The sequence below is a fragment of the Scyliorhinus canicula genome, chromosome 11 (assembly GCF_902713615.1).
Source record: "Scyliorhinus canicula chromosome 11, sScyCan1.1, whole genome shotgun sequence".
NCBI lineage: Eukaryota > Metazoa > Chordata > Chondrichthyes > Carcharhiniformes > Scyliorhinidae > Scyliorhinus > Scyliorhinus canicula.
The window spans coordinates 23,723,533-23,739,841 of NC_052156.1; the positions used below are offsets into that span (position 1 = coordinate 23,723,533).

The 16,309-nt window shown below is 47.8% G+C and overlaps 1 protein-coding gene across 1 annotated transcript in view; it reads right to left on the minus strand.

Annotated features, from left to right (window-relative positions):
• stab1 (stabilin 1) overlaps positions 1-16,309 on the minus strand; it is a 324,671-nt gene that overhangs the window by 139,123 nt on the left and 169,239 nt on the right. The window contains exon 35 of the mRNA XM_038812582.1: positions 3,375-3,503. Coding sequence (XP_038668510.1) covers positions 3,375-3,503 — 129 coding nt within the window. The remainder of the gene's footprint in view (positions 1-3,374; positions 3,504-16,309) is intronic.

Genomic DNA, 16,309 nt, shown 5'->3' on the forward strand with positions numbered 1-16,309 from the left:
CTTTATAAATGATACATTTTTTCTAGTTAAAGCTATTAAAACACAATCCCTAATAGCAGCTTCTCACCAGTCAATGAACTTACCATTTGCCTGTGAGGGCCAAGTTCAAGAAGCCTCGAGACACTTTTCAGCTTGTCTCCACTACCCTCAAAATTCTGCAAAGTGTCTATTGCCTTGGCAACAGAGAAAGACTAACCACATCACCCCTTGACGGCCATGACTATTCACCAGGAGGATGGAGTTTGGAGTTGCTGTTGGCTGCCATCCACTAGCCTTGGAGACATCCACCTCTCTCCTTCCATTCATCCCTGCCTCTGACTGCAGCCAAAGGCAAATGGCACAGAATTAACTGCAGCTCCACACCTTGCTGGGATCTCAATGTCATGAGACCACAAGTCAGGATCAAACTTACTGCAAAGAGGGCTTAACTGAGCATCTTTGACAGCCAGTCGCCTCAATTATTAGTGTGTACCTTTTGTTGGCCTCATGCGCTGACCTTGAACTCCATCACTTAAAAAGACCCCCTTCCACCTCGAGGGATCTCACTGACTGACAAACTGCGAGGTCAAGATCAATCTGGAAAAATGGTGCATACCACCTTTCAAACATGCTCCACCATCTTCTATGTTCCCCCTGTTACCCACCAGCTTCCTCCCATCACCGTAGTCCCACTCAATATCACCATTCCTCTGCCCTCTGACATCTTTGAACCTTTTCCATTATCCTGGACCCTATCACAATACACATCCCTCCCAAGATCCAAAACCCATTACCATCCCCATGCCCACTCTAACCCTACCCCCTCCTGTTATCTGAGCCACCTGTTTACTCCCCCTCCATGATCCAACCTAGATGACTCCCTTTACCGGCCATACTCCAACCCTGGACCTGCCACTCTATCATATCCTACCCACCTCTCTGCCCCCTTTTATCACCAATACTCTGAGTTAACCCCCAAACTCCACAATCGACCCCACCTCCCCAACATCTAAGACACTCCCTTCCTCCTTCCTTGGACATTCCTCCCCATTATCCGTCACTTCCCTGACATTGGCCCCACTACGCTGGTCACTTCCTTTCCTCAGATGTCCAGTCTTCACTCCACTCTGCACCCTCCGTCACAGGCCTTCGCCTGCCTTCCTTGTCCAGACTTTTATTTTTATAAATGTTTTTTTATTGGGTTTTTGAACAAAGTATATTTACTGTTATGTACACAGAATAAGATATATATATATATATATATATACATAGAGAGAGAGAGAAGAGCGCACACAAACATAACAAAAAAAACAAACAAAAAAATAATATAAAATAACTGGTATTATGCACCAGCTCAACAGCAGCAACTCTGTACAATTGGTAACATTATTTTTAACACATAAGTACGCATCTGTTTGTTGTGGGGGGTGGTTGGAAACTGGGGAGGTATACATTTGGGTGCCGGAGAAACAATTACAAGGGGCAATACATGGTGTTGTCTCCTTGTCCAGACTTGACATAGTGTTTGATAATGGCACTCAAAGGCCAGGATTCTCCGAGCCTCCGTGCCAAAATCACGCTTGACCCGTGGCGCCGAGATGTGATTCTCCGCAGACCGGAGAATCGCCACCAGCCGCATGCACGCGGTGACGCAACGCCGGTCGGGGGCTGTTAAAAGAGGCCCCAGCGGCGATTCTCTGCGATCGACCGGCCGCGTTCCCACTGAGTTCCGCCCGCATAGTTCCAACCTGGTTCCACCCGGCGGGAGCTCGGACTCGCAGCCGCGCCGGCCGTCCTGGTGGGAGGATCAGGCTCCGGGAGGGGCTCCACGATGGACAGGCCTGCGATCGGGGGTTACTAATCAGCGGGCGCACGCGATCCGGGGGGGCCTATCATCTTTTGCACTGGCCCGCTGTGTGGCTCTGCCGCCGCACGCGTGCACGGACCCGCGGCCGGAAGTGCAGGGCCCCTGCATTGGCAGCAGGAGCTGCAGGGTGCACACAGGGGCCCTGCTAGCCCTCTTAAAACTGGAGAATCAAAAAGTCTGGAGTGATTCGCGCCCATTTTCCGGCGGGCGTGGCGACATAGCCCTAATTTTGGAGAATTCTGGCCAATATGTCTGCATGGGTTTCCTTCGGATGCTCTGGTTTCCTGCCACAGCCCAAAGATGTGCAGGTTAGGTGGATTGGCCATGATAAATTGCCCTTAGTGTCCAAAAGGTTAGGTGGGGTTACTGGGTTACGGGGATAGGTTGGAGGTGTAGGTTTGGGTGGAGTGTCTTTCCAAGGGCCAGTGCAGATTTGATAGGCTGAATGGCCTTCTTTAGCACTGTAAATTCTATGATTCTGTGAGTGAAGTTATGCAAGATCCTCAAGAGGGTGATAACAATCTGTACTGACCTCAAAATCTGTGAAGAGGTGAAATTTGCCAGGTGCACACCATTTATATACAGTTCTAAATTCTCACTGGCTGGATACTTAATTTGGAAAGGGAACTTAATTCCCATGAGGGGATTTTAATTTAATGAACATATAAGAGATGCTAATGCATGCCAATTCGGTTCTGACATCATTTAGCAGGAAGCTCAACCCACCTTTAACCAGTCTTGTATTCAGAGGAACAAAATGCCAACAGGGAACAGAGTTTTTGCCTCCCACCTACTCATGCCCAACATGATTCCTGCTGTGCTGCTGAGAGTGGGAAATTCCACCCACTGTATTTAAATATATGATAGATTAGGGAATTCTATCGATACTAACAGAGTCACTGGAATTTGTTGACTGATCCTATAGGCATATGTCTGGAGTTGGCCATCTGTCACGTTTTCTTGAGAACCATAAAATCCTCAAACGCCATTAATAATAATAATAGCTTATTGTCGCAAGTAGGCTTCAATGAAGTTACAGTGAAAATCCCCTAGTCGCCACATTCCGGCGCATGTTCGGGGAGGCCGGTACGGGAATTGAACCCACACTGCTGGCCTTGTTCTGCCTTACAAGCCAGCTGTTTAGCCCACTGTGCTAAACCAGCCCCTTCCAAATAATGCACTTGGAGTGATCAGATGTGGGTCAACCCCTTCAATTCTCCATATCGCAAGTTCCTGATTTCAACAATGCCACAAGGGGTGCTTACAAAAATCCCAGAAAAATGTATTATCAATAGTTGCATTCAGTAGTTTGATTTTGACAGGGTCCTTCCAGTTGCTGTGAAAAAGCTCGAAGCCTTGTAATAGTATTTCTTCAGCCTATCTTGTCAGAAAGCAATAAAGAAAAACTGAACAGGGAGAAGCAGCAGATCCCACAGCTCACTCAATGTCGCCCAGCCAGGTAAGACTGTCAATAGAAGCCATGAGTACCACAGGCCTGTCTATATATACAGTAGTATTTTACACATACCTCTATTATTACAGTGTCATTGGTGTCACATCTATTCTTCTGCAGTTGAAGAACCTGAGTCGTTCCCAGCAAAATTCCATTTCTTGTCTCATTGTGAAAACCAATTAATGGAATGTCATTTACAAAAATCTGGAAGAATAATTGCAGTTAATTCTAATTTCAGAAAAACAAATCTTTTACATCAGTGTCATGGATTTGCCTAGAAACAGCAGTAACACAAATGGAACAAGACATAGTAGGATGTGACCTATCCACTAACAAGTACAAATCTGCCCAGTGACAGCAGTAGCCAGTATTCAAAAGGCCGGATGAGAGCATATCTTCCAATAACGAGATTACAGGTTGAGCATCCTTTATCCGAAATGCTCGAGACAGATTGTGTATCAGATGTTGGAATTTTTCAAATTTCGTATATACTGCACAGGTGCAGCACACGTTGGGAACTGCGCATGTGCGGTGCGCATTGGGAACAGTGCATGTGTGGAACATTGGGAACTGCTCATGTGCTCCGTGCCTTGGGAACTGCCCATGTGTGGAACATTGGGAACTGCACATGTGGGTGCAAGTTGGGAACTGGGCATGTGCGGGACATTGGGAACTGTGCATGTGCGGTGCGCATTGGGAACTGTGCATCGCCCAGGAACCTCGTGGGATTTCCTATTTGTGACATCACGTCGGCGCTCAAAAAAAGTGCAGATGTTGGAATTTCAGATAAGGGTGTTCAACCTGCAGAAGATAGAATCAGGTGTGAATCCCCTATGAGTAGAAACAGATTATCTTGGTGATTGCAAGATCAGGGCGACATACGCATGTTAATTTCTGGAGTCAAGGAATTTGGGGGAGGACAGACAGCCAAATACACAGAAGGCAGAATAAAAGTGGAACAATGGTATAATTGCCCAGCCCATCAGAAGCAAGGGAAACCAGGTGACACCTCGCAGCCTCAGAAGCAGACAAGCTAGTTTCCAGCTAGCATCCTGGAGGCCAAGTTTTAAACCTAACAGCCTCTGCAATTTAGAGCCTAGGCAGTGCAGAAACATTTGTAAAAGGTGTTTAGATATCCCCACTGGTCTAGGAAAAGACGTTTCTCAGATTTGATTATCAGCTTTATATTTTGAGGCAACTATAAGCTGGTTTTAACTTATAGATTTATTTAATTTGGATGTTTGGGGAAACAGGGAAGTCTAAAGGAGTTCAGGAATCGTAGATATATTTTGGAACACGGGGTACGTTCTATATAAACTGTGCATGTGTAGTAATTCATAATTGTCTTAGCATAGTATAGTCCTGTTTTTGTGTATTTTAAAATCATAGGACTATAAAACTCTTTACTTAGACCAGGAGGAGTTCATCCTTTAATCAGAGGCAATGGTAATTTAGTAATATGTTACTGTTCAAATCCCATCATGGCAATTTGTGAATTTGAATTCAGTTAAATAGAAGAAAATCTGAAATAAAAAGTTGGTAATGGCGGCCATGACGTTATTGGATTGTCGTAAAAACCAAGTCGGATCTCTAATGCCCTTTCTGGAAGGAAACATGTGCCCTTATCCAGTCTGACCTATCTGTGACTCCAGTCCCACAGAAATGTGGTTCACGTTTAATTGCACTCTGAAGCCATTCAGTTGCAACAAACCACTGCAAAAAAATCCCTTCCCAACAGCAATACATGCGTGTCTGCAGTAGTTATAAAAAGGCAGTTCACCACAATGTTCTCCAGGACAATTAGTGATTGCCAACAAATGCTGACCTTTCTTGAGATGCGCACAACCCGTGAGTGAATGAGGAAAAAAAAGTAATGAAACCATATGATCACTCAACATTGACCAAATCATTGGATTCAAACAAGACAAAAGCAGTTAAGCCTGCAAAGACCTCCTAAGTAAATTTGGACTTATGCCAGCATCAGGAGAGGTGACCCACAGACTAGTCTTACTTACAGAATTATACCTATCAGCTAAAATCCTGGGAGGAATTTTTCACTCCCATTTTCTGGTGGACGGAATCGGCGGTGGGAGCGGGCAACAGGATTCTACATCGCGCTAGCCCCAGCACTGCGCCCCCCCCCCCCCCACCCCCCTGCTGGCAGCGGGATTCTCCATCGCACTAGCCCCAGCACTGCGCCCCCCCCCCACCCCCCTGCTGGCAGCGGGATTCTCCATCGCGCTAGCCCCAGCACTGCGCCCCCCCCCCCCACACCCCTGCTGGCAACAGGATTCTCCATCGCGCTAGCCCCAGCACTGCGCCCCCCCCCCCCACCCCCCTGCTGGCAACAGGATTCTACATCGCGCTAGCCCCAGCACTGTGCCCAACCCCCCCTGCTGGCAGCGGGATTCTCCTTCGCGCTAGCCCCAGCACTGCGCCCCCCCCCCCCCCCGCTGGCAGCGGGATTCTCCATCGCGCTAGCCCCAGCACTGCGCCCACCCCCCCTGCTGGCAGCGGGATTCTCCATCGCGCTAGCCCCAGCACCGCGCCCACCCCCCCCCTGCTGGCAGCGGGATTCTCCATCGCGCTAGCCCCAGCACCGCGCCCACCCCCCCGCTGGCACCGGGATTCTCCATCGCGCTAGCCCCAGCACTGCGCCCCCCCCCCCCCTCGCTGGCAGCGGGATTCTCCATCGCGCTAGCCCCAGCACTGCGCCCCCCCCCCCCCCCGCTGGCAGCGGGATTCTCCATCGCGCTAGCCCCAGCACTGCGCCCCCCCCCACCCCCAAACCCCCCCCCCCCACGCTGGCAGCGGGATTCTCCATCGCGCTAGCCCCAGCACCGCGCCCACCCCCCCCTGCTGGCAGCGGGATTCTCCATCGCGCTAGCCCCAGCACCGCGCCCACCCCCCCTGCTGGCAGCGGGATTCTCCATCGCGCTAGCCCCAGCACCGCGCCCACCCCCCCTGCTGGCAGCGGGATTCTCCATCGCACTAGCACCAGCACTGCACCCACCCCCACCCCCCCCCCCCGCTGCTGGCAGCGGGATTCTCCATCATGCTAGCCCTAGCACTGCGCCCACCCCCCCCCCCCCCTGCTGGCAACAGGATTCTCCATCGCGCTAGCCCCAGCACAGCGCCCCCCCCCCCCCCTTGCTGGCAGCGAGATTCTCCATCGCGCTAGCCCCAGCACCGCGCCCACCCCCCCCGCTGGCAACAGGATTCCCCACCCCCCCCCCCGCTGGCAGCTGGATTCACCATCGCGCTAGCCCCAGCACTGCGCCCCCCCCCCCCCCCGCTGGCAGCGGGATTCTCCATCGCGCTAGCCCCAGCACTGCGCCCCCCCCCCCCCCCCGCTGGCAGCGGGATTCTCCATCGCGCTAGCCCCAGCACTGCGCCCCCCCCCCCCCCCGCTGGCAGCGGGATTCTCCATCGCGCTAGCCCCAGCACTGCGCCCACCCCCCCCTGCTGGCAGCGGGATTCTCCATCGCGCTAGCCCCAGCACTGCGCCCACCCCCCCTGCTGGCAGCGGGATTCTCCATCCCCACAGCCGGCCAATGGGGCTTCCCATTGTGACCACCCCATGCCTTCGGGAAACCCACGGGCATGGGTACGCTGCCGGCGAAGACAGGATTCCGCCGACGGAGAATCCCACAGCATGTCCTTACACGCGATAGACACCCCCCTCTCCCCTCCTCCTCCTGTTAGATTGTCCATGATTCACGACAGGTCCCCCATGACATGCACCTGGTGAGCAGAGCCAGAGGCGCATAGGTGAGCACATTCCCTGGCGGGAGGGGGGTCATGCCCGGGCAGTTTCCTGGCACCTCCCTTTGGCACTGCTCCTGGCATGTCTGAGGGAGGGGGGTGGAGAGGATGCGGTGTTTGGGGCGGGAGCAGGTTTCTGATTTAAATTTTTTGTAGATATGTTTCAGGCAGGGCGGGCTCCCTGCTAGCGCGATGTCGTGTGATCTGCCTCTTCATTTTGTTTTGGCTATGTGCCAAGCAACATAACGAGGAAAGCTGCCTTTGGGGCTGGGAGCTACCTCGCCTTTTTATCTCACCTGCTGCACCACTCTACCTATTTCTGAGTAAAGTCAGCCCCTAGGCCCCTCTGCCACCACTGACACGACAGATCGAAACACTACAGGTGGCATCGACGTAGGGTACAGTTGGGGAGGAGTGGTTCAACATTGACTTCGGACCCCATGAGGCCTCATTGCATCAGATCAAATATTGGGAAGGAAGCCTTATCTACAGCTCTCTTCCCTCAGCTGATGAATCAGTTCCTTGTGTTTGAAAACCACTGGGAAGAAAAATGTAGTGAGGGCACAGAATATACATTGGTGGGGACTTCAATGGCAATCACCAAAGTGGCTCAGTAACGCCACTACTACCGAAACTGCTCAAATTCTGAATGACATTACTGCTAAACTAGGCTTCTGGTGTGTGTTGAGAAAACCAAATCTATTAGGCCACACCCTCATCAATCTAGTTGTTGCAGATGCATCTGTGTATGATAAAATTAGAGTGACCACCACACAGTCCTAATTGGCTAGTTTCTGAAACAACACCTTAATGCCGTGGAACATGTCCCCACTCTGACCTTTCTCGGTGTGAAGCTAGTCTATATGCTATCCCATCATGGCAACTGAAGAAAATGGCTGCAAAGACAAAGACAAGGGTCAGAAGCTGGCAAATGTTGTGTTTGTTCAACCACAGTGCTTCAGGCAACAGCAACGGTCCTTGTGTACTCTGTAGTTGAGTACTGTACTCTGGTATGGGACCAGAGGTAGTCACACTCAGCTTGCTGATGTCAAACTGAACACAATATGGTAAATTAATGAAACTCTCAAGTTGATTCCAACACTTTGGATGCCTGTGATGTTGTAACCTCCTGGGAAGTTCAACAAATTGAGGAGAACAACCGTCTTCCCATCCAGCAGGACCTCAATGACATGCCTGAACATTGCCTGAAGTCACACAAACTCTTTTGAACCTTCAACAACGCAACTGCAACCTTGGTTAAGTTTTTAAAAGCTGAATGGGGTTTATCAGAAGTCACAAACACCTTGTGAAAGACCTAATGCAGAAGATTCCTAATTTTGATATTTCATGAACTCATGGGTAACCATAAAATATGTCCCAAAAAGCACAGCAAATGTGGATACTTGATGCACAAACACAAAATTAAAACCTCTCTAGTGTGCGACTGTGGTCATGGACAGAACAGACCATGGAACACATAATAAATAATTCAATGGTTAGTTCACAAATATGAAGGAGGCATCATAGTAATGCACTCTGTCAAGATATTAGAGTAAAAAGAAGACTCAAGAATTGAGCAAATTCAAGATTAAAAATAAATTGGGATGAAATGAAGAATTGGATAAAAGGGAAACTGATACATGTGCATCTGTTGAAGGTGTTTTTGATATGCAAACTAGCATCGTACTAGGAAAACAAGTGTTTACCTAAGTGACTAGGGGTTGACCAATGGTGTACAGAAATAGGTTTTTGAACTGTAGAAGTAGTGAGAACAAAGTGGTGAAATAGGAAAATAATTTACACCTATATACTCAAAGCCTGCTCCATGGGGGCTATCTAGAAAGGGTAATATCAAAGGAGGGAAACAGTACATCCATAGCAGGATAACTGAATAGTAGCAGAGGAGCAGCTACTACCATAGCCACACCCAGCTGGAGAAAGCAGACTCTCCCAAAAAAAGTTGCTGCCTCTCTCAGAGAGAGGAACTGCCAAGCTGAACTAAAGAGAGGTTTTCCAAAACTAAAGAGAACTTATGGGTAGTAACTATACATTGCATTTAGCTCATGGAGTTACATATTATCGGATGTTGTTTGGAAAAGTGGCATTTTTCAGAGTTCAGAAATGTAAATAGTTGGGAACAGGGGTTAAGCTCATGAGATGCATTGTGTGTATAGCGATTATCATTATTATTAAGTGTATTGTTGTTTTGTATTGTAGTCTTTCTTATTGTGTATTTCTTTTAAATTATTTTTAAAAATTATGAATTGATTACAACACGTCTGGGCTGTTCCTCACTGCTTTGCATATCTTTCCTCATAATATACCAAATTGAAAATATACACCATTAAGAACTGCTGTTTCAAGTTATCCTTTTGTGTTTTGGGATACTCTTGTCTTTAACATCAGGGGTTGTCAGCAAATTTGCTACTCCTGATGCATTTTGCTTAACCACCCGAATGGATAATGACTGGTATTGCTCTACACCAATATCAGCCTTAGGATAGAGAGAAAGAACATCATTGCAGAATTGAAGTCGTGTCTTCACACTGCCGCCACCATTAATAATGTTGTGCGGCATTACTGGCTACATGCTAAATGGGAAAGATTCAAAACAGAACAAGCAGCTCAATGCTGGGTATTCAAGGGGCAATGGGGGCCATCATCAGCAGAAGAATTGTATTCCATCACCTGCATATATATTCCAGCATATCCCTCATCCTACCATCAAGCTAGGTTCAATGAGAAGTGTCGATGAGTATGCTGAGAGCAGCACGTGATAAAGTAAAAAGTAAATCACAGGTTTGTGGCATGAATGTTGTAGTCTGGAGCTGTGGATAATAATGGTAGTCTCTAATTTTCTTTCAATCACATAGCTGACCAGGTATCTATCCAGTTCTTGCCACCTGGCATTAGTGTGTACTGGAAGGATCAATGGGTTGATAATCCACTTGTTTGGCCATGTTATGAAAGCATCTTCTCTGAGCAGCAAGTTCTGGGGTGGGACTTGTTTAACATAGAACATACAGTGCAGAAGGAGGCCATTTGGCCCATTGAGTCTGCACCGACCCACTTCCCTCACTTCCACCCTATCCTTGTAACCCAATAACCCCGCCTTACCTTTTTGGTCACGAAGGGCAATTTAGCATGGCCAATCCACCTAACCTGCACATCTTTGGACTGTGGAAACCGGAGCACCCGGAGGAAACCCACGCAGACACGGGGAGAACGTGCAGACTCCGCACAGACAGTGACCCAGCGGGGAATCGAACCCGGGACCCTGGCGCTGTGAAGCCACAGTGCTATCCACTTGTGCTACCGTGCTGCCCATTTGAATCCAGACCATCTGGTTCAGAGGCAGGGATGCTACCCACTGCACCACAAGACCTCCCCATGTATAGAAGTAGCATACTATAAATAGAGCCAAGGGATGACAATCTCTGACCCCTACGGTGATGGTACTTCCAAAGTGCTGTTAAAGAGCGAGTTCCAAGTCAGGATGTTGCGTGGCTTTGATGGGAATTTGGAGTAGGTGGTGGTGTTTCCATGCACCCGTTGCTGTTATCCTTCTAGATGGTGACATACTATCTCCTTTTCAAGGCCAAGTAAGGATGGGAAATAAATGCAGGCCTATTCATGATGAATGAATTATTTTATTGTTTAAAAAGTCACACACCGATGTGAATGATTCTTAATGGCTTTCTGAATTGACTTAGCAAGTCACTCTCTGGAATCAAACAGTTACAGAGAAAGTTTCAGCAGTTTTAAAAGAAAGTCTAGCACTATGTTTTCTGGTATCTATGGACGGAGAGTAAATGCTAACTTTGCTAGTGATGTACACATCCCCAGGAATGAATAAAAGAAAAACTTGAAACAGCATCGGCATGTTTGTAGCATTTCGACAGCTAAAGATCTCCAGAGGAACAGTAACAAAGCTAACGGCCGTAAAATGTTATTTTTAAATTGTCATCTGTGCACACTTAAGTGGACTGATTGAGCATTTCAAGTCGACCACATCCAGCCTCCTGAGAAAGCAGCTGAAAGGATAAAACCAACCTCCTTCATGTAAAAGAGCAGCTGTGTTCTCCCATGGGGTTCAACAGCTGTGAACTAAACAAAAAATGCACACGTAGGGGGCTGAAAAATGCATGTAAATGGCCTCAACAGGAAAGGATAAAGGACTAACATGCTTCAATATAACCTCAGACCCAATGACAAAACACTTCCCATTACAGGAGATGAAATGTCCAATGCATAGAGTCATCCAGATATGCATTATAGCGTGAAGAATTAAATTTGGGCAGAGCTTAATTTCATAGCAGCTGGAGAGTAACTAGGCTAAAGGAAAGAACTGTAAGGAGAGAGAAATTACTTTGTTTAAAAGCTGATAAATGTACCAAGTATGAATTAACATGAACCCATTTAGCAGTCGTGGACTATTTGCGCATTTTAACCCAATTCCCAAATTCCTCCAGGAACCAAGCCAAAGCATGTTAACACCAATTTCGTTGGCTTGCTAAGAGCCTAATAGTGCCAATTATAGCTCAACTCAGAAGTATTCTGAGTTTCAGTTTGTTTTCTCATCCAGATCATATTAATAACACCGGCTCTAAACTATTGTGTCCAGGCAGTGGAGAAATTTGACAAATCTCCAAGAGCAACCAAACACATGGATTGTTAACAGCAAGTCAATGGGTTTAGTTCACACAGTAGGATGCTTGAATCACCAAGTCTTTCTTTGCTGTACATGGAGGAGGCGTATAATTAGGAAAATTGGTCGAGAGAAGTCCATGGATATAGATGAGGAAAATTACCAGGGTCTATTACTGCTCCAGCCACTATACCTGGTGCTTTGAGAAGGTCTGCTTCTACCTCACCAAGGAGCGGAGGAAGAGGTTATGTCTCACGAAGGAAGGCATAAACGCATTGTGACATCTACTGAGCTAAATATGCATTAAAGAACTACATCAATATTTTCTGTAAGCAAAGGTAAAAATGATAAAAGCTTTCAACTTTTTTTAAGCACAGGCTCTTCCCAGATAATAGCGATAAAACAGTGCGCAGAAAATCATTATCCAGGTCACAGATAGCTTGCTTTTGTGACATTATGAGAAATGTACAATAATGTCAGGGTTAATGTTATGTCCAAATCAACCACTAGAGTGAGCTAGATGCAGAACTATATAAAGCATCTATATCAGCCTTCTGGGAGAGTGTTGAGGATAAGGCTAGGAGAAAGACTGTAGGAAAGCTAGTGTGAGTGAGAGCAGATTGTAGTTAGTGTATTAGTGTAGAGATTAGTGGTACATGAGTGTAGATTGTATATTTATTGTCAATTGTTTATTATACAGAAGTAAAAGGTTGAATTCAATTAAGTAGTGTAAATAAATCTTTAGCTTTGTTTAATACAAAAGCTAGTTGTGGTCTTTATGAACACGACACCAACCATCCTAGGATCTGAACCACAAAGAATACCACAGCTATGACATGCATTAAATGAGTACCAGTGGATGCCAGCATCAGAAAAGGTCCATGGATCTTTTCACAGAATCACAGAATTGGTACGCACAGAAAGAGGCCATTTAGCCCATCATGTCTACATCGTCTCTCCAAATGAGCATCATGACTTTGTGCCATTCGCCTGCCTTTCCCTCATACCTCTGCACATTCTTTCTCTTCAGGTAATCATCTAATACACTCTTGAATGCCTTGATTGGACCTACCTCCACTATGCTTCCAGGCAGTGCATTTCAGACCAGAACCACTCGTCGTGTGAAAATGTTTTTTCTCACATCACATTAGCTTCTTTTGCATATCATTTTAAATCTGTGCCTTCTCGTTTAACAAGCAGGAACAGTTCCTCACTATCTACTATGCCCAGCCCCCTTATGAATTTGAACATCTCTATCAAATCTCTTCTTAGCCTTCTTCACTCCGAGAACATTCCCAACCTCTATCCTCATAACTGAAGTTTCTAATGCCTGGAACCATTCTTGTAAACTGCTTCTGCACTTTCTCTAATGCATTTACATCCTTTCTGCAGTGTGATGTCCATAAATGTACATTACATTGCAACTGAGGTCTGACTAGTGTCTTGTATAAGTTTAGCAAAACCACCTTTCTCTTGTGAAAAACAAATTACTGCGGATGCTGGAATCTGAAACCAAAGAGAAAATGCTGGAAAATGTCAACAGGTCTGGCAGCAGCTGTAAGGACAGAAAAGAGCGAGTGTTTCGAGTCCATATGACCCTTTGTTGATACTGCATATCACGGTTATCCAAAGAGACTTTTACTGAATAGTTGAAAATGAGCCGCAACATGAAAGTGGCAGGTGGAGGAAGGAGAGGAATAGGATAACAATGATAACAATGAAGAGAAAGGGGAAACTTGGCAGGCATGTAAGGAATGTTCTGTAAGCTCTAAAACAGTAGTAATTTCCTTTGGGCTAGGATTTATGGGCAGGATTTTCTGGATCTCATGGCCTGGATTCTCTGAGCCTCCGCGCCGAAATGGCGCTCGGCGTGGGGACGGTCGGAGGCCGTTGAAAGAGACCCCCACGGCGATTCTCTGCGGTTGACCGGCCGAGTTCCCGCCGGTGCGGTTCTCGTATGGTTCCACCCGGCGGGAGCTCAGCATCGGGGTTACGGTGGCAATCCTGGTGGGAGGCGGGGTATCGGCCGCGCGCATGCATGAACCCACGACAAGCAGTGTAGGGCCGAGTAAGGCAGCTGAAGCAGCACAGGAGCACTCCGGCTGGCCCCCTGTGGGCTATAAAATCGCTGGGCCAAGTGGCCCGTTGACACCGGCGTGAAACACTCCAGTGTTTACTCCGACGTCAACACTTAGCTGTGTTTTTACAGAATCCCAGCCCAGAGTGTTCCAGCAGATACCAACTGTCCTGCAGCCACTAAATGCTCCTTAGGGCATTAATTGGCTGGAGACAGGTCTCAGGATGAAGTCCCACCATAGGAGTTGGAAGAATGGAGTTTGGAGGATGTGGGTAGTGTGAGACCGTAGGGTGGGGGGGTTTTCTCTCTTCTCAGGTGGAGTGATTTCATTGTGACAATTATTTGTTAAGGGGCAATGCATTTATAAGGGGGGGCAACTGCTGCTGCCCCCCCCCCCCCCCACCCCACGCCGCTTATGGTGGTGTTTATTCTTTGTAGGAGGTGACCTGTGGATGCGTCTTTATTTGGGTGGGGGAGGGGGAGGACTGCAGGGAGCCGTTTACACAGACCAGGGAGGAGAGGGTGGGGGGAGGGTAGATGGGTAGATACGAGGAAACTTCCGGGAGGAGCTGCCATGCTGGCAGGTAATGCTGGTGAACGGAAGTAAAGTGGGGGAGATGGCTGCGGGGATTTGCTAGGTGGGGGGGGGGGCAAGGGGTTAGCGATGTGGCAGTGTTGGAGGAGAAGCATGGTCATCTTGGATGGACCCGGTTTAGGGTGAAATTAAAGGGGACATAATTGGAAGGGGAGAATGGCAGACAGTAGTGGGGAATGGAGGGGCAAGCCTCCGATAAAGTTCAGAACATGGAATTGTGCAGGGACTGAACTGGCCAGTGAAGAGGTGTCGGGTCTTTGCGCACTTGAGGAGCTCAAAGGCGGGGTGGTCTTTCTGCAGGAGAAGCACCTCGGGGGGAGGGATCAGGTTAGGTTGAGAAAGGGATGGGTGGGACAGACTTGGGGTTTGATTCAAAGTCGCGGGAGGTGGCCATCCTGGTAAGAAGATGGGGTTTGTAAGTGCCAAAGAAGCGCGGGATCTAGGGAGGAGATACATGGTAGTAAGCGGGGTGCTGGAGGTGACACCAGTGGTGCCAGTGAATGTATATGCAAAGAATTGGGACGACATGGGGTTTGTGAGGTGGTTGTTGGGAACGATTCCAGACTTGGCCATGCATCAGTTGATTATGGGAGGGGACTTTAACTGTATGCTGGAACTGAGGAGTTTGCAACGGTGTTGGCTCCATGTTTATTGGGGGTGTTTAGCGAGGTGCTAGAGAAAGGGGAGCTGCCCGAGACAATGACACAGGCGACAATCACGTTAAAGTGTGGGTCATAAAGCCTCATATCACTGATAAATGCAGGTGTGATACTTTTGGCTAAGTTAGTGGAGGGGACGGTATAAGGATGCTTTCCAGGGGTGGTTGCAGAGGAACAAACAAGCTTCATGAAGGGTAGGCAACTCTCCAATAATATTAGGCGGTTATTAAATGTGATCATGACCACGTCGAGGGGACGGTTACCAGAAGTAGTGGTATCTATGGACGCGGAGAAGGCTTTCGATCGGGTGGAGTGATGGTACTTGTTCGAGGTTCTGGGAAGGTTAGGGTCCAAAGGCCAAGGTTTGTGGCATTAGTGCATCTGCTGCACGTAGCCCCAGTGGCGAGTGTACGGACAAACAAGACGAGCTGATGGAGCTTCGGTTGCATAGGGAAACGAGGCAGGGGAGTCCGCTGTCGCCGCTGTTGTTTGTGCTAGCGGTAGAGCCCTTGGGGGGTAGGCTGAGTGGCAGGATATTATGAGGGGAAGTAGGGAGCTCCGGGTGTCGCTGTATGCGGACGGCCTGCTGTTGTACATGTCTGACCTGCTGGAAAGTATGGGGAGAATTATTGGCTTATTAGAGAGGTTCGGGGCATTCTCGGGTTACAGGTTAAATGTGAGAAAAAGCTAGATGTTTTCGGTGAACGAGGTGGGTTGAGGACCTCATTTATGGGTTGCGACATTATACAAATGTACAGTATGTGAAGAGTTAATGTTATATTAAGCCTAGCCACTAGAGAGAGCTAAGGGACAGTACTGTAAATTGCGCTGACTCTTGGGCTTGGGAGGTCAGACTTGGAGCTGAAGAAGATAAGATCCATAGTGTTTTGCAGAGTTAGTTAAGCTATAATAGTTATAGTTAGCAGATAGAGATAGTGTTAGTGAGTGTAGCTTAATTCTTACATGAATGTTTGCTATTCAGAATAAGTGTCAAATTCAAAGTGACAAAGAGTCATCTGAACTCGAAACGTTAGCTGTTTTCTCTCTCTACAGATGCTGCCAGACCTGCTGAGATTTTACAGCATTTTCTCTTTGGTTTCAGATTCCAGCATCCGCAGTAATTTGCTTTTGTTTTAGTTCAAGCTGTTAACAGGCGAGTTCGTATACCATCAGTGCCATAGGGAGATTAATTAGGCCGTCCCAGTGGGTCTCACAAGGGTTATTACACCCCTTCCCACAGAAATCCAAAGGTCCCTCGGTAGCTGG